Below are 26,469 nucleotides of genomic sequence, written 5' to 3' on the forward strand. Positions count from 1 at the left end.
TGTGAGAGGTGGGCAGGAGGCACATGGGGGCCCTCCAGCCCTGCCTTGGGTTTGGCTGTGTCTGGGATGAGGCTGCTGTGGCTAAGGGCTGAAACCCAGTTAAAGCCCAGCATTTCCCTGCTCCTCAGCAGCTCTGCTGGGACTCCCCCAGAGGGATCTGTCCACAGGACAGGGAGAGCAGGGGCAGCTCTGGGGGCACAGGGACAATGCCACTCCCCATCTCCCAAGGCTCTCCTGCTGTTTGCACTGACACAAGCTTTTCTTAGCTGGGTCTCTGATGAGTGCTGCTAAAGGCACAGCTAATTCATCATGGATTTCCAAAAGCAGAGACTTGCTGCTGGGAGTGCCCTTGGATTCCTGAGTGGGTGCAGCCTCCCTGGTGCCATCCTGCTGGATGGTGAAGCTGCAGCCACGGACATTGTGCTACAGCTCCACGAGGCTGCCTGGAGAAGGGAGAAGGGGAAAAAAAGGCTTTTCTTCATTTAGAGCCAGGGGTCTCGGTGGTCCCTGGGGAAAGCTCCTCCTGGCAATGCAGCCGGGAGCTCTGGGTCATCCTGTGCTGGGGCTCCTGACTGTGAGCCACCTCCAGCACTGCTTGGACCCTTTGCTTTACAAAGGAGTGTGGAAAGGGAATGTGAGCATGTTGCAGCTTCCCAGGAAACTATTCTGCAGCCTCTGCAGATGAACTCACTGTCTCCTTAGCTTAAGGCCTGGGTAAAGAACTAATTATTTGGACCTAAGCTTAAATCTGTATCCACAAAGATGGATTTGTGACTCTTGCCAGCTTCCCCTAGAGGATTGCAACCTCATTTTGTTCCTCGTGAACTTCTGCTGAGGTGTAAAATAACAACAATCTTGAGAGCTAAAATTGCTGAAGGATGGATTAAATTATAATGCAATCACTCCAAAGACCTTCTGTCTGCAAGGAGCAGCATCAGGCTGTCCCAGAGCAGGCAGCCTGGCAGGATTACCCAGCCCGCTTTGTTTCCACCAGGAAACTGCATTTCCTGGGCATTTTCTGTTATCATCTGTGAATGCTCCTCTGGAGCCTTGGCATCACCCTGCCCAGGGCAGGACTCTGAGAACAGCTCCATAAACCCACAACAGAAAAGGACAGATGGCAATGAATATTTCGAGGTCTGCAGCATATTCCTGGGGAAGGATTGCTTCCGACCTGCCATCTCTGCACAGACTTTAAATCACAACTTGAGCAGCAAGCCCGGTCTGGGGCCTGTTAATGTGTGTTTGGAGAGGATTTAGCATAGCAGGGCTCCAATCCCCACTGAGATTTTCGAGAGTAAGCTCCTATAAATAGCTAGGATGGAGCCCATGGGACGATTTTGAGGCATTTGAAGTGCCCTGGGCCATGGCCTGGCAGCTCTCCGTGGCCTGGGGAGCAGCTGGGGGAGCAGGAGCTGCTGGTTGGGACTGACCCTGCTGGGTCCTGCCCTGCTGCCCATCCTGCTGAGCCTCACCCCAGAGGGTGACGTGCTGCTCCTCCAGCTGCCCTGTGACACCTTGTCTCGCTGGCAGGAGGAACAGGGCTTATTTTGGGGCTGCAGGCAGCTGCTGGGATGCTGGGCAGTGACCGCACAGCAAACAGGGCATCCCACAAGCGCCAGTGCAGAAGATGTGGAGCTCCTCATGGCTCCTTGTAGCTGGCTGCAAGGCCCCTTGGAGGCTTTATCCCTCTTCAGGGCAGCTTTAAGGTCTCCTTTCCTGCCAAAGCTGGACAAAGCTAACAGAAGATGCAGGGCCTTAATTATCTTTCTGTCTTTATCCAATTTAGTTCAAGTGTTGCTGTGGAGCAGGGGGAAGCAGGGGAGGGGGATGCAGGCAGAGCACAGCTGCTTTTGCTTAAGAAACCTTGCTAAAAACACATCTCCTTTCTGCAGATAACCCAGCACTGCCCTCTGCTCCATGCTCAGCCTGCTGGGAGCCTCTGTGCTGCTGGGCTGTGCTCATTAGGATGCTTTGAGAGAAGAGGTCCTTGAGGACCCTGCCCTGATACTCCCCTGCAGAAGGCAGCTCAGTCTGGACCTGACCCTTTGCCTGCTCACCTAAGCTGTTCTTAGGCAATGAAATGTGGAGTTTCTCCTAAAAGAAGCCCTCTTCTGCTTGGGCTGAAGTCCATAGGTTGACTACAATCTCCCCCTAGAAGGAGGGAGCCCAAATGATGGGGACAGAGCTTCCACAGCCAGGGAATTCCCAGTGACTGGACATGATTTCCAATTTGGCTGAAGCCTCACTCGTTGTTTCTTTGATAAGTCTCAATGAAAATATTTTGATTTTTTTTTTGTTAGATAGTTTGTTTTTAGTGTTATTTTGTGCTTTTTTTTTTTTTTTTTTTTTTGGGAAGAGGTTGCTGTGCTGAAATAGATTTCTTTGCAAAATGTCAAGTTAAGCAGTTCCACCCCTCCACCCCCCTGCACATACCATTGCCTCAGTGCCACCAGGGCCCTCCTGCAGCTGCAGAAGTATAAGAACAAATGGGAGAGACAAGTATGAACAGAAGCAGAACAAATGGAAAAGTAAGGTGCTCAGTGAAAAATTTAGAGAAGCATTTTAAGCAAGGAAAAGGTTGTTCCTTTTCTATTTGTTACATGCCTTGGAAGCGAGGCACTGCCTGCTCGCAGGGGCTGGGTACCTGCAGCAAAGCCCTGCTCTCCATTTGCATGTTTCCTTGCATTAAGGCAGGGAAGATGACAAAATGCTTTCCATCAGAGGCACTTAAATAGCAGGATTCTCTGTACAAACGTGCTTTCCTGCCCTGATGTACTCAGGAGTGTCTCAGCCAGGGCTTGGGGGCTGTGCACAGCACGTGGCCGTGGTGGCATCCTGAGCTGGGGCAGGAGGTAATGAGAATTTCTTGTCAGACTTGTCCCAGGTCCCCTGAGCCAGCATGGCCGTGGCACTGCAGTGATGTTTGGTTGTTCTGGGATGGATATTTGCTCTTGGCTTCATGCCTTTTACAAGAGCACAAATGTAATGTCAAAAGAAACCACCTTGGTAATGTACTTAGAAGTTAAATATTTTATACAGTATTATAGTGACGTGATGTATTGCCTTCCTGATGTTGCTTTTTGCCTGAGGTCTGGAATTTGGGGTCATCTGTGGGGCTGCATTCCTGCATCTTCTCCTCTGTGGTGCCTCACGTGCCTTTTTCACAGGGTGCTGAACTCCTTTCTGTCCCTCCAAAATGCTAAAGAGCAGCTCAATCCCAGTTTGTGGTAAAACGTGAATTCTGATTACCCAGTGGTTATTGCTTGAGCCCTCAGGATCGATTGCTCTGTATTAAAGCAAGGCACTCACTCCTTCTCTAGCACAAGGTGAGAAGATTTGTGGGGATGAATGTGTGTCAGGCTGAGTGCTGGCTGCCAGCACGCAGCTGGGGAGCAGCACAGGCCAGGGCACAAATCTGAATATCTGCATGTCTGATTTGCACTCCCTCCCAATCAATGTGGTTTTCACAGACCAGGATTAGCTGGGTTGCCCTTTATACTCTGAGGTAACTCAAACTACTTAATAAAGTAATGAGTTTGGCTACAGATAGCACAGGTTAATGGCATGGTTGTTATGTACTCGGTTACAAAGCTTCCATGTGGCCTCAGGTATCACAAATCTGGTTTATGAAGATTGGGAGTATTGACAGAGACCCAATTCTGACTTATTCCTTCTGCAGCCTGCCAGGGATTTTTGACAATCCACTTTTAGCAGCTTCCAGCACAGGCAGAGAGAGACTTTATCTCTCTGAGGAAAACTTCTGGGTGAACACCAACTTGTTTTTTATTTGCCAACATTTGTGTGTGCTTGGAGGATAAAACAGAGCCAGGATAAGCACAAGCCAGAGGGGCTGAGCTAATTCTCCAAACCAAGGTAGGTTTGAACTACTCAGAGTGACAGTGGCAGGACAAACCCAGCCCTGCTATCTGCCCTTCCCACCTCACCCCCAGCCAATCCTTGTGCCCAGCTCTCCAGCTCAGTTTAGCAGCTGCTGAGCATCAAATGATGATTCTTCTGCATTTTTACTGCCAGGTCCAATGATAGATTTTTAAAGGTGCCCGTGCCAGGCCAGCCCCAGGGAAATCCATGGCACTGGGTCCTGCTCACCAAGGCAAACCTGGAGCTGCTTGCACAGAGATTTAATGACTAAAAATGCCTCAAATGGCAGCTGCTGCTCTAAATGCACCTCTTGTAGGGTCAGTGTGTGGTTTGGGGTTCATGGCCCTGCACACAGCGAGAGCCTGGCCCCAGGCTGTGAATTCCCAATTATCTGGGGAGGGACCATTTTCCTTTGGCTGCAGGTGGAAATGACCCTTCCTAAAGCCACTGATCACTAATTAAGGCAAAACCTTGAAGCAAAGTTTCCCTTCCAACCCTGTGCAGCTCACCAAGGCCTCCAGGCACTTCAGCAAAGCTTTGGGGTCATTTGGGTTAGGCTGGCTCAAAAACCACCTTTACAAGGAGGTGGATGAAAGGTGCCAATGGAGACGTCCCTCCTCCCCAGTCCTCTGATCTCCATGGAGAATGGGATGGATGAGGGCAGCAGCAGGGAGGGCAAACCTGCCAGCAAGCCCTGGCTTTTCACAAAACCCCAGGGGTAGCCAGGAGGGTGTATTAAATTTGTATCTGGAAGTCCTGGCCGTGGCACCGGGCCCCTGTCACCAGGCTGGACTGTCCCCACTGTAGGGGGACACTGCCCTTGCCACTGCCAACCCTGCTGCTGTGGCCCTGCTTGCAAAGAGCATTGCAGAAAAAAATAAAAGAACAACAATACGTTCTCATTAAAACAATGAAGTGGGGAGGAGGAGAGTGAGGTGAGGAGCAGGAGAGAGGGATTGTGCTGGGGCGCCGAGTGCGGAGCAGCCGCAATTAATCACGGGCAGAGGGAGAAAATCCCACAGCTCTGCTGGGAGGAAGGGTTTGCTGCTGCCCATGTCCCCGGGTGCCTGTGCCTCCCTCTGCTTGGGGGCTGCTCCAGCCCCACTGCTGGTGAGGGATCCCCAGCACCCAGGCTGAGTTTGGGAGCACCCAGCTCTGCTTGGCACCGACATCCAAACCCTCAGTGTCTCATTAACCCTTTCCCCACGCAGATCTGCCCTGAATGGGAACACAGGACACCATAAATAATAACTGGAGCACTGCTAGGGCCATGTGAGCACAGGGCAGTGCCTGCTGAAGCCCATCCTCTGTGGGTGCCCTTGTCCTTTCAGTGTATCCCAGCGTGAAGAGGGATGCTGCTCCTGGAACTCCTGAGTGCTCTGCTGCTGTTGGGAGGCTGCAAGAAGTGCTGGGGCTATTTCCAAGTTAAGGGAGCCACTTAGCTGGGCATGGGCTTTCCACAGGTGTCTGTATGTCCCTGTCCATCCCACCCTGGTTCTTTGAAGATTTGTTGACCCTACTGATAACAATAAATGCAGGGGAAGAGGCCAAAGCTCAGTCTCGGGCAGCAGCAGTCCGTGCTGTGCTGGGCAGGGGGATGTGCACACCAAGGGACTGGGAATGTGAAGGTGCTCAGCTGCACACAGGACCCCACCATGCCATCAGCACAGCTGAGCACATTCTTCTTTACATGTGGAGTGAATGTGCCAGAAAAGAGGTCTTTAGGCTCTTTTACCTTTTTTTAAATATATTTTTGAGCCCAGTAAACAATTTGGCCAGTGATTAATACAACACTTGAACTTCCCAATGCTTCTTATGCCCTCTCCCACTACTGTCTTAACAGTATTGCAGTATGGCATAAGAGTTAGGGTTCTTTTTTTTTTTGGTTTCTTGTGTCTGTTAACTCAGTTTTTGGCTAAAAAAATCTGCTAGGTATTTAAAAAGAAATTGGGGAGGAGGGATGGGCAGAAAAAGGTCTTGGTAATGCAAAGGTTTTAGTCTGGAGAACAAAGAAAAGTTCAGTTATTTAATTTATTGGAAAAAAAAGTAGTAATCCCTGTGTGCTTTGGTTTGATCTGAACCAAATTCTATTTCAAATTCTGGTGTATGACTTGGGAGAAAAACCCCAACCCAAGAGCCTATAATAATAACTGCAATAGTAATTGTTGTTGTTTTTAATTTTGGTACAAAAGTCCCTGGATTTAGGGGAGGGCAGCTGTTTCCAACAGCTTAGGAAAACTATTCACATGGTCAAAGTTAAGCATGCAGCTCAATCATTTGAGGAACAAGACTTTCTGCAGGCAGATAAGAGCCTAATAACACGATGATGGGAGCCCAGCCTTCCACTGATAGCAGAAACTAATATTTGTGATGCAACAGTCTTGCATTATTCAGTGGTTAAAGATAATTCTAAGAAACAGAACAGCTTGAGAATTAGCAAAACTAGCAATAAAATATTCTTAGCTGACTCCGGGGGGAAGTAAATTGCCATGTACAGGATTTGCATTCATCTTAATGTTCATTAAAAACGAGACAGCGCTGCCTTCCCCACTCTTGGCCAGAACAGCTCCGCGGATCACTGGAGTGTGACCTGCTGGCCTCCCTCAGCCTTGGGACCCCTGAGGCCCCCCCAGCTCGTGGCATGCGTGGGCTGGTGTGGGGTGAGAGCGATGGAGCCCCAGCTGCCCACCCGGACACGTCCCCAGGGCGCAGTGAGCGGCGGCTGCCAGCACTGACTGCTAATTGTGCCCAGCACTAATTGCTACTTGTGCCCAGCCCTTGCTGCTCAGCCCAGCACCAGGGTTCTTGTCCCCCCTCCCAGGGGTGAAACCACCAGGGAAGAGCAGCTGCAGGGAAGCAGGAATGCTGGCCCTGCAGGAGATGTGCTGCTGCACACAGCAATGCTGACATGAAGGGTTTGCTCACTCGCTCACAGCAGCATCTCCAGCCCTGACTTTGCTCCTGTGCTTGCAGAGAAGCTCGAGAAACACAGCTGGGAGAAGCAAGCTCAGGTTACCAGCAGGCCATCAGCTGGCACAGGTGCTGTCATTCTGTAAGACCTCTTTGGACCATTCCTGTTCCCTGGCAGTGGGCAGGTGGAGGGGCTGGATGCCCTGATGCAGCAGACAAGGGTGACCAAAGTGTTAGCAGAAAGTGAAAACCTCTGAATGTGCTGGAATTGTGCTAAAGCACGAAGACCTGGTGCTGCAGGAGTGAAACCACCACCCAGCTGATCTGCACCAAGAGCTCAGAGCAGCAGAAATGGGTCACTCTGGGATGTGGGAGGAACCTGCACCACCTCAGCCATAATCCAAACAACAACACGGGCCAGAGGGGAGCCACGCTCCTGCCTGTAATGAATGCAAATTTCTGCAGGAGCACCCAAGATCTCCAAAAACCCCACTGATGTCTGTGCACCTGGACCCACACCTGCAGCCAGGCCACCCCTTGCTGGTTCACTGTGAGTGTAAGAGCCACAAACAGCGACTGAGCTGGGGTGGACATGTGGAGAAGGAAAATGAAACAAACAAAATAATAATAATAATAATAATAATAATAATAATAATAATAAAGCAAGTGAGACTACTCAAAAGGGGGACTTTATTTTTATTACACTGGAGCCAGGCGTCAGTGCGCCAGTTCAGCTTTGATACACAATAAATCAGCAAACCTGTCACTCAGTTTGGAAACCAAGATTGCAGTGGCACTAAAAACACATTGAAAACATTTACTTTCTTCCCTTTTTTTTTTTTTTTCCTCTTTTGTTTTTGGTACAAAAATGGTACAAACAACAATACAAAATATTTGTGCTGTTGGCGGTTACAAAAAAAGGTTTTTGAACTGGGTTAACAGACGCAAACTTTTGCTTTTGCGCTTCAGCGTGAATACAGCAGAACAGCAGAAGTCTTCCTTGAGAACAACCACAGTCATGCGGGCTGCTACACAGCTTCTCCATCAGAAAGGAAACATGCAAAATCATCATTAAAATTAAAATTAAGAAAAAAGAAAAGTGCTCCAATTGTACACCTACATGTTGTTGGGGTTTTTTCCCCCTATTAGGTTTGTAGCTTCAAGCACTAACTACATTATGTACACTGTGTGTGAGCAGTTGTATGTGGGGTTGGTGTGGACTGAAAAGAACTTTTATTTTCCCCATGAAATGAGTTAATTTGCGTGGGAGATACCCACGTTGTCTGGCTGCTGTTTTAAACACTTGCATTCATCGTGACACAGCATTCCCCCCCTCCCCCAGTATTTTTTTTCACACTTAAAATGAAGAGCTCCAAAAAACATCACAAATAAAAGTTCTGTATTTTACCTTTAGTAAGTTTTTTAATAAGGTTTTTTTTTTAGATTAAACAAAGTTGCAATCTTGGCATATTGCGTGGTACAGACGCTGCACTGACCATTGCCGTTCTTCAACGCCCGAGTGTCCACCCTACGTGAAGCAGTTACAGCCACCTCTGAAACCCCACTTCTGAAGGCTGGATTTGGACCCAACTGTCCCTAAAAACCCACGGGGAGCAAACTCCCCATCACCATTGTACAGCTGCCAATGGCATTGCCTGGTCCAACAAAAAAGCGGAAAAAATGGGAAACACAAAACCAGAAGCGAAACCGTGACTAGAACGTGGGACACCTAGAACAGACTTGCCTATTTACTGTCAGTAATTACCTGCTGAATCTCCTCCTTGCCTTGCAAAGCATTTCTGTGACTGATGCTGCTCCCAGTCTTAGGCTACGTGATGAACAGACCACCAGGGCTGTGGGCCATGCTCTGCCAGGGGTGGCTGTGGGTACAGCTGTGACACTGGACCTGCACGTGCCTGGCTTGGGGGTGTGCAATCCTCATCCTTAGGAGGCAGGGAGGCCACCACGTGTTCAGCCTCAGTGCCTTGGGAACTCACTGTCCCCATCCCTCAGGCAGCAGGGAGAGCTGTGGTGGTGTCCCCTGGAGTGCTATGGGGTAACAGGGTGGGACAGTGGTGGTTTAGGGACAGGATACCCTGCACCTGCCTGAAAGCAAGCTCTTCCCCACTAACTTGAAGGGTGCAAAGAGTGGGGATCACTTATTCTAACAGTTTAATGTTTTAGTTTAGATCAGTCAGGGAACAGGGACTCCGGTGTCTATGCATTAACCCCTCCTGTGGCCTCTCAGAATAAACAGCAACTGCAGGCTCAGCCAAAGGGCTCTCTGCCTCACCACAGCTCCTTGAAAGTCACCTCCAGCTGCAACTGATGTGTCACATCCATGAGGACCAGAGGGGGACAGAGTGATGGCAAAGTCACCTTGTCAATGGGACCCCGTGGATTAATGTAAATTTTCTTAGCTGGGTTACAAACCACCAGTAACCTTAGCGAGCAAAAAGGTTTGTAAAAAGTGATCTCTTTTCATTGCTGGATGTGCCCCTCGCTTACCTTCCAGCAATCCCACTGCGAGAAAAGTGGCCTGAGGCTGCTGCTGCTTGTGGGGCTGTAAACCTCAGAGAGGGAGTACACAGGGAGGAGAAAGGGGAAGAGGAAAAGAAGGAAGAGGTCCTGCAGAGGGAGACTGAACAGAACTGGGTCAAAACACAATAATCTGTTTGGTTTGATTTATAGGCTCGTGGGATTGGAATGGCTGGATTGCAAATGCTGCAGAAAAGAAAATCCGCTGATTTTAAAAAAAGTCGCCAATGGAAAGAGGTTGGTTTATTTTTAATCACTCGAAGAGTTTTGTTTGACTTAGGTTGCATAAATTCTTGAAAACCTGAAATGTTTAGACAAGCTGAAGTCAGACAACATCCCCTCCATGGCTAAGTGGCTCCTTTCACCGCTGGGGAGAGTGCACACTGCTGACGGCCTGGAGCCGCCCTTCCCTACCTGAAACCCCCATCCCAGCCCAAGCCACAGCAGATGTTAAGCACCAAGCACTCTGGAGCAGGGATTGAATTGCTCTCCCAGGTAAGCAGTGCCAGGTGGGTGGCAAGGCACAGCTCACAGCAGAGACCTGGCTTTGCAGGATCCACACAAGCATTCCAGGAGCCGCGCGGAGCCGGCAGGCAGCGGCACCGACCCAGCGGATGGAGAACCATCGGCATCACCCGGCCCTCGAGCTGAGTCCTCCTCCCGTGTCGGTGATGAGGCTACGGCGACGGACACCAGCAGCAAGAAACACCAAGTGCATTTTTATTATTCGCTGTGCCTGTGCACGAGCAGCTTCTGCAGAGGTGCAAAGCCCTGGTGGTGAAATATTCCAGCCCGTGGCTTTTCCAAAAGAAACAGGGAAGAATCAAGAGTGCCGTGGGTAAGGAAGAGAGGCTGTGGGGCCATGCAGCCTCTGTGCCAGGGAACAGGGGCTATGAGGTTTGCCAAGAGTGGTCGAGAGGAGGGGGACGGCACACGGCAGAAGCAAACTTAGACTTTCATGGTGGTCACACAAGATGACTGAGCTCACAACGATGGAATGGGAATCTGGAAGAGTGTCAGGTGCTGCCAGCCCATGCCCGTGGTGTGACATCCTCACCTTGCTGGTGCCATTAGCGTCATCCCTCTCCTCTGAGGTCCACACTATTGCCTCCTGGTGTCCTCAAGAACCTTGGGTGAGAGTGAGTTTGCTCTCCGAGCCATGAAAGACAAACTGACCCACTGACTGGCGACCAAGACAAAAAGAAAGATCTCACCCTTGTTGGTTGATAACATCCTGGTAACGCTGAAGTCCCCTCAGGCAGACTTTTACCATATTCCACTTCATACAAGACACATTTCAAATGCTCATTAATTTACAGAAATTGCATTTTATAGAAAATATGATACAATGAAATATAAAATGCACTAGGAGCATTTCAAAAATCTATAGAGACGATCTTGCAGCCCAATTTACCCTCTGAAAGGCTCTCACTCATCACCCCAAGCTCTCGTCCTCTCATTCTCGCTCTCATGTGCACGCGCTCGCTCCCCCCGCCTCCCCCCCTTTAACTCTTAGCATTCAACTTGAGAATCAATAGAGATATCAAAAAAAGCGTGATTATCCCCTGGATAATCACTTTCCAATACTGTGCACATTCTTGGATTTAAAGGAAAATATATCTAAGCACTTTTACAAGTTTTAGCGAACCCACTGCAAAATCGTCTGCAGAATATAAAACACAGGTAATCCAAGATTTCATAGCACATTAATTAAGTGGCTCATAATCCATTAAATGTGGTTTATATTACACATCCATGCAGTCTAAATCATTTTACAAACATTAGACATAAACCCACTAGTCCAAATCAGTAAAGGAAAAATGTAATAAAAAAAGCTAATAACTATTTGTTATTGGTTAAACTGACCCTACATATAAACTAGGTAGTTTGCTACCATTTATAATACTGATGTTGAATTATGCCTGGATGCTGCGAAACCTCTTGCTTACTTGGCAATGCTTGAGCATATTAACCACAAGATACTTAACAGGCCCTCGTTGCACTTCTTCTCCAAAAAAACACATTTACTACAGATAGCAGCGCCTACCCATCGAATAGAAAGGACACACATTAGCTGAGTCACACGATGTTGTTGAGCTTTGGCTACTAATGCTCCAAGGCATTAATGTGGTACTAGACTAACTCCATACTTAGGGATGGGAAAAGTGTGGGTAACCTGTCCCTGTCCTTGGCACTGCCTCGGCCGCACAAACCCTGCCAGGAGAGCAGCACCGGTGCTGGGCATCCCCAGGGATGGGGGACACCACCACTTCCACCTCCACCTCCACCTCCACCTCACCCCGCCGGCGTGTCCATCGCTCACGAGGTCGTGGGAGCCAAAACACGGCGATAGCAGAAAAACAAACAGATGGGCCTTTGGTCATGTCACCGTTTACTTCGTAGGGTTTAGGCAAGGGCTGTCGGAGATTTCTGTTGCAATAACCAAAGGCTTTATCAATGCTATAGTTCTATGCAGCTACATTGAGTGTGACCAGGGGACAGCAGAGCCCTCTGGTCAGTATTTTGCATCTGATAACACTGAATTATATACAACATGATGACTAGTTCACCACCTGCTGAGGCTTAAAGATGGCTGTTAAGATTTTGACTCAAAACACCTCCCCCCCCTCCCCACCCCCCATCTTCTTCCACCCCAGAATGAGTCACCCCCTTAAAAAAAACCAACGAAACAAAACAAAACAAAAAAAGGCAAAAAAGAAACAATCTCCACAGTTCCTTTTTGTTAACTCCTTCCCAGCTAGAACTGGCTTAGGGTCACAGGGAGTGCTGCCCAGGATGGTTGTATGTTTGTTTTCATCACTCCTGAGATTGAAGGGAATCTGACACATGCACCAAAAGGCACTTTCAAATATATATATATATATATATATTTTAAAAACAGTGCTTCTGTTCTAAGAAATTCAAGTTAAGACAGAGTGCCTTTCACTCTCTTTAGTCATAAAGCAGGTAAACGAGCAATATCCCAGCTGACATTAAAAAAACAAAAAAAAACCCAAAAAGAAACCTGCAGCAGAGACAAGTGTTCATGCGAGACAGCTCAATATTCTAGGAAAAAAAAAATACAACAGAAAAAAAGGAAAAAAAAAAGAAACCTCCTATATCACCACTAAAATTTTTGTAATAAGATGAGGTCAGTTTAATCTTCCTCTCCTCCCCCGTACATGTCCGCCAGTTTCTTGAAGCGGGGCCCCCAGTCGTTCAGGTAGTCGTAGTCCTGGTCCCCGGAGCTGGAGGAGTTGAGGGAGCTGACGGAGCCGGCGGTGGAGCCGCTGCCCTCGTAGTCGAAGACGAGCAGGGAGTCGTAGGGGGGGGCTGTGGGGTCGTTGTCTGCTGCACGCAGGCCCTGGGGGGAGAAGGAACACACGGTGTTAATGCCCACCACGGGGTCTGAGGGGCGCTGGCATGGTTGGGGTCCCTGCAGCGAAGCCAAAAGGGAAAAATTGTATTCCTGGGGCTTCCCGGATGCACCTCCAGGTAGAGACCTCAGCTGCCCCCAGCAGAAAACCCTGTAACTCCCACTGTCCCTGAAAAGAGTCGTTATTTCCATTTGTTTATGTCCAATGATCCATTTCTGGATCTGGAGAGCTTTCTGTCCTACCAGCGTGCCCTTGGGGTTGCCTGTTAAGATCTCCAGTTTAGCCAATGAAACAAAAACCAGCACCCTTCCTCTCCCACCAATATTTTAATTCTGGTGATTTTCGTTCCTTCAGGAAAACAAAATAGTAATAAAAAAAAATCACTCCTGGCAAAATTCTGCAATTAGGACAGACGTGGGGTGTGGAATCCTGGGCAGAAGGCTGGGGAGCATTGCTGCTCCTGTGCAGTGTGGGCAGCAGTGTAGGCAGGCCATGGAAATGGCCTCGGGATATGGAGAAAAAGAATTGCTTTGCTGCGGAGCCCAGTGTCAGGAAAAGCCGGGTGGAATTGCCCTGCAATAAAGCAAATGTTCCACATTCCCACCCTCAGAAGCCCTGGCCTCAGCGTGGGGAGATGGAACTGCTTTCAGCAGCAGGGGCGTGGGTAAGGACAGTGAGTCCTCACGAGCACAGATGTGTGTAAATGTGAGTGAAGGATGGGCAAAGGGACAAAGGAAGAAGGCATTTTAATGACGAAAATGAGTAAAGCACAGCAGGAAATGCATGTAATAATAGAATTAAATGGCTGTAACATTTATTTTTCTGGCTTAGGAAATGGATGGTGTTCTGTGTCTCAGAGGAAATAATGCATTGATTGGTTTGTAACCACTCAATCACTCAAAACTAAAAATGAGATAACAAATACCAAATGGATAGATATTTGTACAGGCAGATAAAGGAGCAGTAATCTAACATAAAATAAAGAAACTCTGTCTGATCTGAGTCTCTCTGTGCTGCAAACTCTTTGAGGCTTTACACCAAACACAGCTTACGAGGAAGGCACAGACTGCTGAAATAATTACAAGCACAGGAGCCACAAATGGCTCATTCTGCCTGGGTTCTGAAAAGCATGGTGTTTGTGACACCCATGAGACAGAAATCTTGGGCTTTTTGCTGGTTCAATGCCTTCATTAGGCCAAACCCTGCACCCTTGGCTCACACCAATCCTTTCCCTGGCTGGCATCAGATTTCTGGCCTGAGCAGTAGCACTGCTTGGTGTGTGCAATCAGGAAAACCTCACTTTAGCTAGCTGCTCAAGCTTTGAAGATGTGACACAGGACCGCCTACAGAACATACCTCATTAATAAAATCACCAATATCCCCTGGATGTGGGATTACTGGTCTTATGGGATACTGTGGTTCAGCACCAATAGGTCTTTCATCCACCCTTCTGACTCCAGGTGTCTTGTTCAGCACGTGATCCATGGTCTCTGGCTGCTGGAGCTGGCTTAAATCGTAATCCTGTGACAAATGGGAAGGCACAGTGTGAAAACCAGAGCTTTTCGTTCAGATCACCTGCTCACTCCATGTGCAAACAAGTCGAGGGCTCTAATTCTGTTTCAGCTGAAGTTTGATGGCAAATCTTATCCCTGGGTATGTAGCACCTCCATCTGAATTACAGATGAACCTGACCTCTGAGGAGCTCATAAAATTGACCTCCTAAGAGTGTATTTTATAAGTTAAATTAAGTATTTAAATACTTTCTGAATATTTCACACAGTGTCTAAATATTTGGGATAAAACCGTGGCTTTTGTTTGCGTGTGCATAGGTGCACACATAACTTTTTGACAAAATACACAATATAATGTAGAGACACAGAGTTAGCAGACATATTATTGCAATTACATTTCTACAGAAGTAAAACCATTAAAATGTGTATTGCATTTATGCATGTAGACCTTTCAAAGTAATTATGTTCTTTTTGCTTGTGAAAAATCCCAACAGAATAGGTTTCTATCACAAAATGAGAACCAGGTAATATTTCATTAAAAATGTATTCATGTAGGTAATGGTGTTTTGCTGCTTATCCTTTGCTGTTATTTTTAACGAATCCTTCCTAAAATATTTAAGCCTACTGTGTAGTTGCCTGAAACCAGATACTTCAGCTACTTGGAATGCTTAGAACCGTGCTTTGTTCTACCAGGAAAACTATCCTTGTGCTCAGATGGGGATGACTGAATCTCCAGGAGCAATATTTATAAGTAACTTGACAGTGATAAGAAAAAAAAAAAAATAAATGTTAATTGCAAGGATTTTTCTGTGGAATAAGAACTTTTCAAGGTTTGGGTAAACTCAGAGTTTTCCATGGCAGCTCTCACTGGGCTCGCCTGCTCGTCACCAGGACCTCCACGGCAGGATGTGCTGCAGTGGTTTTGGTGGGATCCCCAGGCACTGACCTGGAACCACACAGTCCAACTCAACAAGCAAAAAAATAAAGCAAAAAATAAAGCCATTACACAATGTACAGTCACATAATCTGCATGAACATCATATTTGAGAGTGTCCTGGGCTCTTTACTTGTGTTTGGTAGGAGTGAAAAACCGGTGACTTCGACGTGAGTGACCCAACTTTGTTATTTTAGCTGAGGAATTGGACAGGTAGCAGTGGAAAAACACATCCCAGGAGTGCAAGTCAGGGAAGTTTTCCTGCAGTATCAGCACTGGTGTCTGTAGGAAGAGCCACTGGAGGAAAGCTGACGTGTTCAGGCAGCCTGTGGCTCAGGGCTCTGTCACCCAGCACAGCTTTGCCACCACGCGCTGCGTGGTGAAAGAGAAAATCCCCAAATCTCTTTAGACATTTCTCACAAACCATGTCCAGAAATTAAAAGAAATTAAAGGCACATTAGAGATGATTAGAGTAAATGCAGGGAAAGCCCACAGAAGATCAAGCAAGCCAAGGCAAGAGACTGCAGCCACAGGGCAGCGCAGGGCAGTAGCTACTGGCTGGTTTTATGAAGATCTCTGGTAAAACATACAATTTTAATGACTTAAATAACAGAAATATGGTTTGAACATGAGTGTCAATGGAGTGGCAATTACATTTCTACAGAAGTAAAACCATTAAAATGTGTATTGCATTTATGCATGTAGACCTTTCAAAGTAATTATGTTCTTTTTGCTTGTGAAAAATCCCAACAGAATAGGTTTCTATCACAAAATGAGAACCAGGTAATATTTCATTAAAAATGTATTCATGTAGGTAATGGTGTTTTGCTGCTTATCCTTTGCTGTTATTTTTAACGAATCCTTCCTAAAATATTTAAGCCTACTGTGTAGTTGCCTGAAACCAGATACTTCAGCTACTTGGAATGCTTAGAACCGTGCTTTGTTCTACCAGGAAAACTATCCTTGTGCTCAGATGGGGATGACTGAATCTCCAGGAGCAATATTTATAAATAACTTGACAGCGATAAGAAAAAAAAAAAAGAAATGTTAATTGCAAGGATTTTTCTGTGGAATAAGAACTTTTCAAGGTTTGGGTAAACTCAGAGTTTTCCATGGCAGCTCTCACTGGGCTCGCCTGCTCGTCACCAGGACCTCCACGGCAGGATGCGCTGCAGTGGTTTTGGGGGGATCCCCAGGCACTGACCTGGAACCACACAGTCCAACTCAACAAGCAAAAAAATAAAGCAAAAAATAAAGCCATTACACAATGTACAGTCACATAATCTGCATGAACATCATATTTGAGAGTGTCCTGGGCTCTTTACTTGTGTTTGGTAGGAGTGAAAAACTGGTGACTTCGACGTGAGTGACCCAACTTTGTTATTTTAGCTGAGGAATTGGACAGGTAGCAGTGGAAAAACACATCCCAGGAGTGCAAGTCAGGGAAGTTTTCCTGCAGTATCAGCACTGGTGTCTGTAGGAAGAGCCACTGGAGGAAAGCTGACGTGTTCAGGCAGCCTGTGGCTCAGGGCTCTGTCACCCAGCACAGCTTTGCCACCACGCGCTGCGTGGTGAAAGAGAAAATCCCCAAATCTCTTTAGACATTTCTCACAAACCATGTCCAGAAATTAAAAGAAATTAAAGGCACATTAGAGATGATTAGAGTAAATGCAGGGAAAGCCCACAGAAGATCAAGCAAGCCAAGGCAAGAGACTGCAGCCACAGGGCAGCGCAGGGCAGTAGCTACTGGCTGGTTTTATGAAGATCTCTGGTAAAACATACAATTTTAATGACTTAAATAACAGAAATATGGTTTGAACATGAGTGTCAATGGAGTGATTTATAGTCCTTCTCCAGGAAGGTGCCTAGGTGTAGAAAAATCCCCGTGGCACTGGCCTCTTGGCATGGTCCTGCTTGCCCAGGAGTGTATCCCAGTAATACCCTGAATGTCCTGGACCTGCTGTCCCTCCACCACACCAGAGAAAGCTGTCTGGTCATAAATAAAGGAACACAACCCTTTTGCACATATTCTACTAAAAATAATGTGGTTTCTGCCTTTTTCGAGAATGCACATCTGCTCTCTGGCCACAGCTCAGGGGCTCTTCTCACCTGATCCTCCTCTCCACCTCCCTCTTCGTCGTACTTGAGGATGTTGTCCCTGACGTCGTCCTCGGGGTCGATGAGCAGCTGCTTGGTGTGCCGCTCCTTCTCCCGGCGCTTCATCCACACCACGAAGAGCAGGACCATGGCTGCAACGAGGAGGAACCTGGGTCAGCTGGGACCTCCTGCAGCACAGGGCCAGCCCGAGGCTGTCCTAACTCCTCACCTACCCTCGCCCACTGCAGAGAACCTCACTGGCTGCTGGTAGGAGGAATAAAATGTTAACCTATTGTGTGGTTTAATTTTTAAAGGAGAGATCAGTGAGTGCTGTAAATACTGTGGCAGATTCCCACTACAAACATTTCTTTAAGATCCATCACTGACGCTGACTGAGCTGATATTAATCAGGAATAAAACACGCAATCAAAGGAGAAGAAACCAAAAAGTGTGAAAACTGCAGCTTTCTGAAAATATTTGATCTGGATCCTAAGTTTTCAGGATTAGATTTCCACCTTTATTTTATTCAGGGATATAAAGATGGAGGGAAGAGAGCTGCAGAGAAGGAACAGGTGCAGCTACCCAACATTTGTGCACAAGGGGCCATTCCAGCAGCATGGCACAGGTTCAGCCCATTCAGGTCATGAGCCCTGACTGTGACAGTCTCTGCTGTTTTCTGCAGTTGGCCAGGCAAGACTGATCTGGGGAGGATGCACAACACTGAGTCCTGTAATCCAATTTGGCCTCTCTCATATTCTTCTTTGGTCCATGAGGGAGGCTCTTTAGACTTCTGAGATCAGATTAGCCAGGACATTAGCACATGCATTTGGCCATCGACTTGGAAAGCAAATCTCAGATCATCTGAAATCCTTTCAGAGAGTATGGCTAGCTTTGCAGAACGGGGGAGAGCAAATCTGGTAGCACACAGCCAAGCTCCTCAGGCATCAGCATTTGCATGCCAGGCTTGGCTAATCTCTCTCAGTACAGTAACAGCAAGAGATGAGCAGTTCTTGAATCATGAGAAATTTTTCCCTTCTTAAACAACTCTACCCACAGGGAACATGGCTCACTGCTCCACAACCTCATCCTTCAAAGGGACACCCGCATGCCAGGGGCTGGCTGTGTGCTCCCTGTGATTTACTGCATGCAAGACATCTGGGAACTCAAGTCTCCACTAACATAAGGCAGCCAGACCTCTTCTTCTTCAAGAACGTGCTAATACGTTTGTTTTCATTTTTGTAATCAGTAGCTGCAAATAATGCCCTGAAGAATCAAAGTTCAGCCTGGGCATCTGCTGCAGTCACACCTTCCACTGCCTGCTCTCCCCTCCGCTCTCCAGGCAAGCCCCACACTGAGCTGCAGTGGTGGCAATTTGCAGGAGAAGGAAGCAATGGATGGACAGTGGAGGTGGGAACAAGTGTCCCAGGTTCATTTCACCTGGGTCAACCCTCAGCTGTGCCAAACCAATGAAGCCAACACAATCAAACTCAGGCAGGATGTGAGATCCCAAAGTTTGGGGTTTTTAGCTGAGACCAGGCCCTGGGGACATGGATGGAGGAGGTGGTTAGGAGGATCCAAATTCTTCCTCCCAGCACCAAAGTGTTTATACCCAATAGGAATTCCAGGAAGTGAGCAAAGAGGACCGGACAGCTAAATACTGCCATTGTGTGCCAACTGGCACATCCCTGCCTGCCAGCTAACAGAATTGTTTTCAGATAGTTCAGCATTTCTTTAATGCTTATCCCAGATCTATTCAAGAAAGAAAAAAAGAAAAGGAAAGAAAATGTAACTCTCATCTGTAATATAAAACCTCAGCTATTTAGCAGACTATTGAAGTCCTTTTTTCATTGTTCCTTTTCAAGTCTCTCACAACAAGATACCTGACTGGTCCACAAAGACAATATTATAATGCTTACTGGGGTTTATCTTTTTATTTCCCTTTTTTTTTTTTAAATGATACTTTTTCACGCACTTGTGGAAAAAACGGTGCCATTAATGCCTTTACAGCTACCTTGGAAAAAAAACCACCTTCAAAGTGTCAATGGTGGATGTAGTGCACTCTCCTTCCTTTTATTCACTCTGCAGAATGGGAAGTGCTATTACTGCTGTTAGAACCATTTTCGCTCTGCATGTAGTTTTCCTTGAAATCTATTGTCTTCACCCTTCACAATTTTTTACTGCATTGCTCTTCTAAATGTGTTATTTGTGCAGCTAATACATCAGGTAGCAAGAAGGAGGAAAAAACCCCTTTGAGCAAAGGTAAAGGCATCAACTTCCTTCACAGGAGCAATCTTGGATCTGTCCCCTTGTTTCTTTTTCCTTTTAAAGTCATCCAACTTTGACCTGATGACTCTAAAATGGACAAATAGCACAAGAAAATCCCTCTTCTGCCTTCTTCTAGGCTATTGTTTAGAGGTCATGATATGAAACAGATAGAAAGGAGGAAAAACACTGGAAGGATGTAACTGTAAAACTGCTCATTGCAAATTACATTTTTCATCACTGATACAGTGCTTTGCAGCTCTCCAAGATAAAAAAAAAGTCAATTAGAATTACAATGAATGTAAAAATAAGCTTTTGTAATAAAACCCATAATTTAAAATGGGATAATGTATCTGAAAATGGAAAGAGGAATCTCTTAAATCAAATGTCCTTCAGCTGAAGTTAATTTCAGTCAATAGGATTTTCAACCGTTTTAAATTGTATTTTACCACTGGATTTATACAAAAGCAGCAAAAAGAAGACCTGTGTTTAATCACCTCTGTGGCTCCCGTGCAAACTTTGAGCCCAGGGGCAGCAGCAAACCTGCACAGCAGAAGGAGGTGAGGCTGATGAACACCTTCATCTTCACCGGGGTGTGTGACTGCAGTGCCCCCAACAACCACCCTGGCTGAGGCAGCAGCCAGAACTGGGAATGGGGGCAGGAACTGGGCACTTGGCTGGGCACAGGGATGCTCCACCAGCTCAGCTGGGTGGGGAGAGCAGCAGGGTCTGCACAAACACCAGCTCCTTCCTCACTCTCCATGCTGATCCAGCAGATCAATACACACCAATACATTTCCAGCACCAGCCCAGGATGTGGATGGAAGTCCAGGGGTGACCCATTCTCCAAATGTGCCATGTCATGTCCCCATGAGGTGACACTTGGAGCATACGTCACTCTGTCTGCTCTCTGTTAAAACGCATTGGGGGTAAATATTAAATGTGATTTAGCACCATAACTCCCATTAGCTTTAATGAGAGTCCCATGGATTCATCCTGTGTTTCTTGATTAATATTTACCTCATTGTTCATTTCAGTGCTTGTTTTTATCTATTCCTACTGTGCCAACTCCTGCTTGAAGTTATAATGATATAATTTCTGCTTTTTAAGTGTGCGCATGCATGGTTATTGGTAACGCTCATGGAAGCTTGGGACTGACAGCATTCCTGGGCAAAAGGGATAGTTTTGCCTTGAGAAAAGGGATGGCTAGTCCTTCTCTGTGATGTATTCCCAGTCCTCCACCATTTCTGACAAACCTGGAATCCTTCCTCTAAAAACACTCATAATCCCCCCAATATGAAGTAATTTTAAAAGCAATGGGAATAGCTAGCATTCTTCTTTTCCTTGGAACAATCAGAAAAACACAGTTATGCACTGGCTCTGCAAGGGCCTAGCCTGGTTCTCATAACCAGTGTATCTGGTACTGGGAACCAGTATATCCACAGCCAGCCAGACATGAGAGCTGTGGGAGAATCTGACAGAGAAATTTGGAAGGAGCTTTCAACATTTTCCTGCAAAATATGGACAATCCTATCACACTCACTACTTACAAGCTGTTGTCAGGTGTAATAATGTTTGTAAACCTACTGGAAGTCTTAGAAAGACAGGTCTGACACAGGCAGAGCTCATTTTGCTGATGCTGCAGTGAAGGAGGTTTGAATGCAGATGTGTGAACCACTTCCACAGCCCAAGCTCAGGGACCTGCCCTCTGCACGGAGCTTGAAAAATACAAACTATAGGAAAGAACAACAGGGAAACATGAAGGAGGGTAGATTTAGAGCAGATTTTGGGAAGTAATTCTTTACTGTGAGGGTATGGCACAGGTTGCCCAGAGAAGCTGTGGCTGTCCCATCCCTGGAAGTGTCCACGGCCAGGTTGGACAGGGCTTGGAGCAACGTGGCATAGAGGAAGGTGTCCCTGTCTGCGACATCAGGGTTGGAACAAGATGAACTTTAAGGTCCCTTCCAACCCAAAGCAGTGTGAGGTTTTAGGCCAGGCCCTGTGGTACTCACTCAGTAAGATGATGATGCAGATCAGGATGGCAATGATGGCCCCCGTGCCCAGCCCCGCGGCAGCCACGGCCCCGATGGTGGTGCAGTCGCCGTTCTCGTCACACGGGCACACCTTCACCTTGATGACAGAGGTGTTGTACAAGGGGGGGTTTCCTGAGTCTGTCACGATGATGGGCACATCGTACACTCCCGCTTCCAGGTACATGATCCGCAAACTGAGCTGGGCATAGTCCCCTGGAGACCAAGACAGACAGACAGACAGATGACAGACACTGGTACAGCCTTGCAGCCACACTTGGGCAGGCTTCTCTGCTAGAGCCTTCTTCTGAGCCCTGCAGAAGAGGTTAGCAACAGCACACCTGGGCAGGACAGCTTCAGACCTCTGCCCCCAGCAGTCTGGCCAACAAGCAGCCTGTGCTTTGCCAAGGACTGTGTGCTCTCACTGCTGCACTCATCTACCTGGATGCCATTTGCAAATCCACTTGCATGTGTTCAAAACGGCATCAAACACAAATAGGAACACATGGATAATGCTTCCTGAGGCTGGGCTGCCCCTGGCCACTTGTATAGGTTCTGCACTCACTCACCCTTCCCCCTGAGGATTTTGGGAACTCAGTGATGACAGGCACAGCCAGGTAATCCCCTTGTGACTGAGCCCTGAGCTGTGAGGGCAGGAGCTGTTGCCCTCGTCTAGCACCCTCTGCCAGACCTCAGCGAGAGGGACCAGCACTGAAGCCAAAACCAGCCCACAACTCCATGATATTTTCCATCCTCTGCTGAAACTGCCAATAAGCAGAGCAATTAGGGCCATTTGTGGTTGCACGCTGCAATATAAAAATCCTTCACATACTGGTAATCTTCACACTTACCTAGCCCTCCTGGTTCCATGGTAAATTAAAAGGCTGCCTTTATGCAATTATGGTCAGAGAAATGAACATTGATCCTGATTGTGGCTTATGACAATTACACTGGAGGAACATAAGGAAGACTGATAATAGCTTTTTTCCCCTTGGCCATTATGGATGATTTATACTCTGTTCACTACTGATAACTGTTCATAATTATGAACTGCATTAAAAAAAGCCAAGTGCCAAGGCTCTTAGAGTTATGCTGCAGGTCTGATACAAATCATTTCTGATTAACTATCTTGTCTATAATGTCAGCCGTAATGTGCTTTAAAAAATAAAAATCGGATTAAAAAAAGTGGGAAAGTTTTGGAGTTGGAAGCCTCACGTGGGGCTCATCAGCGAACCAGAGCCCAGATGTGCTCAGCATTGCCTGCCCCATTTACCATTGAGCCGTGTGATGGTCCAGTTCTTCCTCACTGCAGATGGCACACTTGGCAGCTCGAAGACGAAGGGCCCCACGTTCGGGTCGATGTCGGCGTCCGCGGCCGTGATGTTGATGACGTTGAGGTTTGGCTTCTCACAGATCTGCGCCTCCTTGGGCAGCAGCTCGGGAGCGTTGTCGTTGATGTCGATCAGGTAGATCTGCAGAGTGCCGGTGCCGCTGGCAGGGGGAATTCCTGCATGGGAAACACCGGCCCGTGAGCACCACCTGGGGAGCAGCAGGACTGGAAACACCAAGGACCAGCCCCCTCTCTGCCTTACAATTCCAATAAACCAGGATTTCCACCTCCCCTCCCTGGACCTTATTAGGGACATACTGCACTTTCATGGTCCCTTGCTTTACGTGGTATAAAACTTCCCCAAGCCTCCTGATGTTGCTGTTTTTCACTCCTGCAGAACAGGAGGTTGAGTTCTGCAGATCTGTAGCCTGCAGCAATGCCCCCAGTCAAACTAAAACTGCAAGCAGGTGATGCCAAGCTGCTCCTGCAAATCTTGGTAATGGCTGTTTTGAAGAAGAAAAACCATTAGAAAGAGAGCTGACAAGGGGAAGAAGAGGGCTTGGAGGGGAGAAAAACCTACATAGTGTAACCCATTGGTCAGCATTTACAGTAGAACTTGCTGACCAGTTTTCAGCTTTGCAGATCATTACTCTGCTTCTAGGAAAGCCCAGCTCCCCAGCATGTCCCACATCCAGCCCCAGCTTTAGTGGTGAGAGGTCCCTGCTTGAAGCCCACAGTGTGAGCCATCACTAGACCTGCTGGGTGATGCCACTAACTGAGAGGTCCTTGCTCAAAGCCCACTAGACCTGCTGGGTGATGCCACTAACCCCCAGCAGCAGGGCTATGTCCCAACACACAATTCCCCACCCTCTCCACGTCTGTCCCAACCAGCAGGGATGTCACAGCACAGCAGTCCTGGCCCTCCACCCTTTCTTGATGGAGAACCACATTTGTCAGACTAATGACTACTCACACAAAGTAGTATCTGCTCTGGCAGGAGAGAACAGCCTTCCCAAAAATGGCACAGTGTTTTTCATTTCTCTCCCCACACATTTATCTGGCAGCTCCGTGTTGGCCTGCCCTCTGCCTGCATGGCTTCAGCCGTTCTTTTTAAAGTTTGCATTTTCAGTCCTGGCCCTTCCTCCCAGGGCTAGATACAAAGCTACACAAACCACTTCCCCATCAGGCTTCTGCTTCCACAGACCTTCCTTCCCATATTCTTTTCTCCGTGTCTCAAGGGAGCCTCAAAAATTCTGAAGGAGCCCTGGAAATCCTTTTTTCATGGCTCCCACATAAGCTCTTCAATGGACTCTCATCCTCTCATCTTGTAAGCACGGCATAGGTCTCCCTCTAAAACAATGTCTTTTGATCAGCCTTGAAACCTTCTGGAGAGGCAGACAGCCCACCAGGATACTGGGGCTGGACATGGAAACTGACTTTTGGGACCAAGCAAAGTGATTTTACTGCTTTCACATTACCCAGAGGATCTTCTGGGATAAAAGCACTGTAACCTTTGAGACAGACTGAACACAAACCCTCAGTCCTGAGAGGCACTAAATGGCATGTGGCTGAAATAACCTGCAATTGCTGCACATACAAATGCACTTTGGTTGGGCCATTGAGTATCGCTGGGGTCTGAGTCCTGGTATTTTTGTTTCTTTTGTGTTTCTGGGGGCAGTTCTGGGGCAGTTTTAGGAGAAATGAAAAGTAAACAATTCTTTTAGTGGCCAAGTCCTACCAACATATGGAACATTTCACATTATTTCAGCTGTCTTATATGGAGAGAGCAAGGACACAGAGCAGGTACTGATGTGCAATGAAAGATCCTTGGACTTTATCCTCAGGAGATGAGGACTAAAATAGCATCACTGACTCCAGTGGAGAAGCTGGTCTGATCCCTGGAATTAAGACTGGAATACTAATGCCAAGAGGAAGAAGACAATACAACTTCTGCATCTACATTTAAATGTTGAAGTCTCCATCAGTGCCTTTTTCACAGGGCCAGTGTCTGCATTCCCACAGCAAGGTATAAGCCAAGGTTTTCATGCTCAGATCTTTGCTTCATGAAACCTGCTGGAATATGACACATTTAAGTTCTCAGCTTCCCTGGGAGATTGGCTGAAATTGGCTGAGGGGTTCAAACACTGCCAGGCTCCACTCTTGTGATCAGTGTGATCCAAAGGACTCTCTCCTCAGAAACCAGGTTAAAACCATGCTGTTGATTAGGATTCCCTTTCTGCCCTCCTTACACTGCAGCCAAGACTTTTCTTAAACACACTATCTCTACACTGGAGCCCAGAGAGAGAAAAAGAGCATGTCCAAGGAGTATTGGCTAAACTTCTTTATCATGTACTGAGAACAGCAAAAAGAACTTCAAGGAAAGAAGATGCTGTTGCTTCTTCAAGAAAGACAGAAAAATCCCCAGCAAAACCCTTGACCCAAAGCTTTTCTTTGATGCTGGAGAACCTGGAACTTGGGAGCAACGTGGTAAGAGTCTATTAGCCTAGATGAAACTTTAGCTGTTATCCTAAGCACTCTAGACAGAATTTTAAATAAGGTGTTGCTTTATGTGCATTTTAATGGCTGCAATATACCAGTGATAGATTAATTTTTCAGAATAAAGAGATTTGTCTAGGCCCTCACTTTCTGAGCTGCTGAATGATGGATGTGGAGGTGCTGATGCACTGCTGCATCAGCACCACAGCCAGGGAAAGGGGCTAACTCCACATCATGTTGCACCAAGTGCCTGGAATTTGCAAGGTCAGATGGTGAGGATTAGGTTGATAGGTTCAAACTCTACCACTACATCTGTGAACAGCCTTGGCCTACTCATTTGACCTGTTTTGCCCTATGGCTTTTACAGATGAACACCACTAAACCCATTTGAGAATATTTTGAATTTCCCTGTCCTGGTTGCCTTCATGGATGGGAAGCTCAGGACAGGATTGTGAGGTGAGTCCTACAATTCATGGCACAAAGAAGGGGCAAAATGCACTTCTTGATACAGCTCCTCAGCACTGAAACTCTTCCATGAATTTCCCTCACCCCTGTGACCTGGTGCTGGGGATGCAATGATTGAAGTGATGCCTGGAGTTCCCTCTGGAACCCCAGAGGGAGGAAGTTTTTATTAGCCCTGCAACCACCACCAGATCTGCTCATAATGACCACGGCATCTCCAGCCTGAGGGATCACACCAACCCTGCCCTGAAAGCGCCTGCAGAGTATGAGCAATATATTGAGGTGCTCACAGCCAAGCCCAGACTGAATTGTGCTGCTGAAGCAGGGCTTTGGTTAGAGTGCTCAGCACCCTGCAGCAGGAAATGAGGGTGGGTGAGGGGGAGGAAGGCCTTCTCCTTGTCCTGGGAAACTCCTGAACCTCTTCCAGGAGGAACTGAGGAATGAAATACCAGCATGGCCACATTTGGGTGTGGTTAACAAAATTTGTCAGTTCACCCTAAGTGGGATTAGGAAGAGAAAAGCAGAGCAGCAGCACTGGGCCAGCCCTTGAGTGAGGCCAGCACAGTTCTCAGCGCTGACTGGACCAAAAGCACTGAGCGATCTTCAATGAGAAGAACAAACAGGACTTCTCCAGGAGCTC

The 26,469-nt window shown here is 47.3% G+C and overlaps 1 protein-coding gene across 1 annotated transcript in view; it reads right to left on the reverse strand.

Moving 5' to 3' along the window:
- Positions 1-12,470: 12,470 nt before the first annotated feature.
- The window catches only part of CDH4 (cadherin 4), a 415,345-nt gene continuing 401,346 nt past the window's right edge, over positions 12,471-26,469 (reverse strand). Inside the window, exons 12-16 of the mRNA XM_041478439.1 lie at positions 22,815-23,048; positions 21,524-21,757; positions 17,262-17,401; positions 14,064-14,228; positions 12,471-12,694 (exon numbers count right to left, since the gene is read on the reverse strand). Coding sequence (XP_041334373.1) covers positions 12,488-12,694; positions 14,064-14,228; positions 17,262-17,401; positions 21,524-21,757; positions 22,815-23,048 — 980 coding nt within the window. The 3' untranslated portion in view covers positions 12,471-12,487. The remainder of the gene's footprint in view (positions 12,695-14,063; positions 14,229-17,261; positions 17,402-21,523; positions 21,758-22,814; positions 23,049-26,469) is intronic.

Source organism: Pyrgilauda ruficollis, unplaced genomic scaffold, assembly GCF_017590135.1.
Source record: "Pyrgilauda ruficollis isolate IOZ18807 unplaced genomic scaffold, ASM1759013v1 scaffold45, whole genome shotgun sequence".
NCBI lineage: Eukaryota > Metazoa > Chordata > Aves > Passeriformes > Passeridae > Pyrgilauda > Pyrgilauda ruficollis.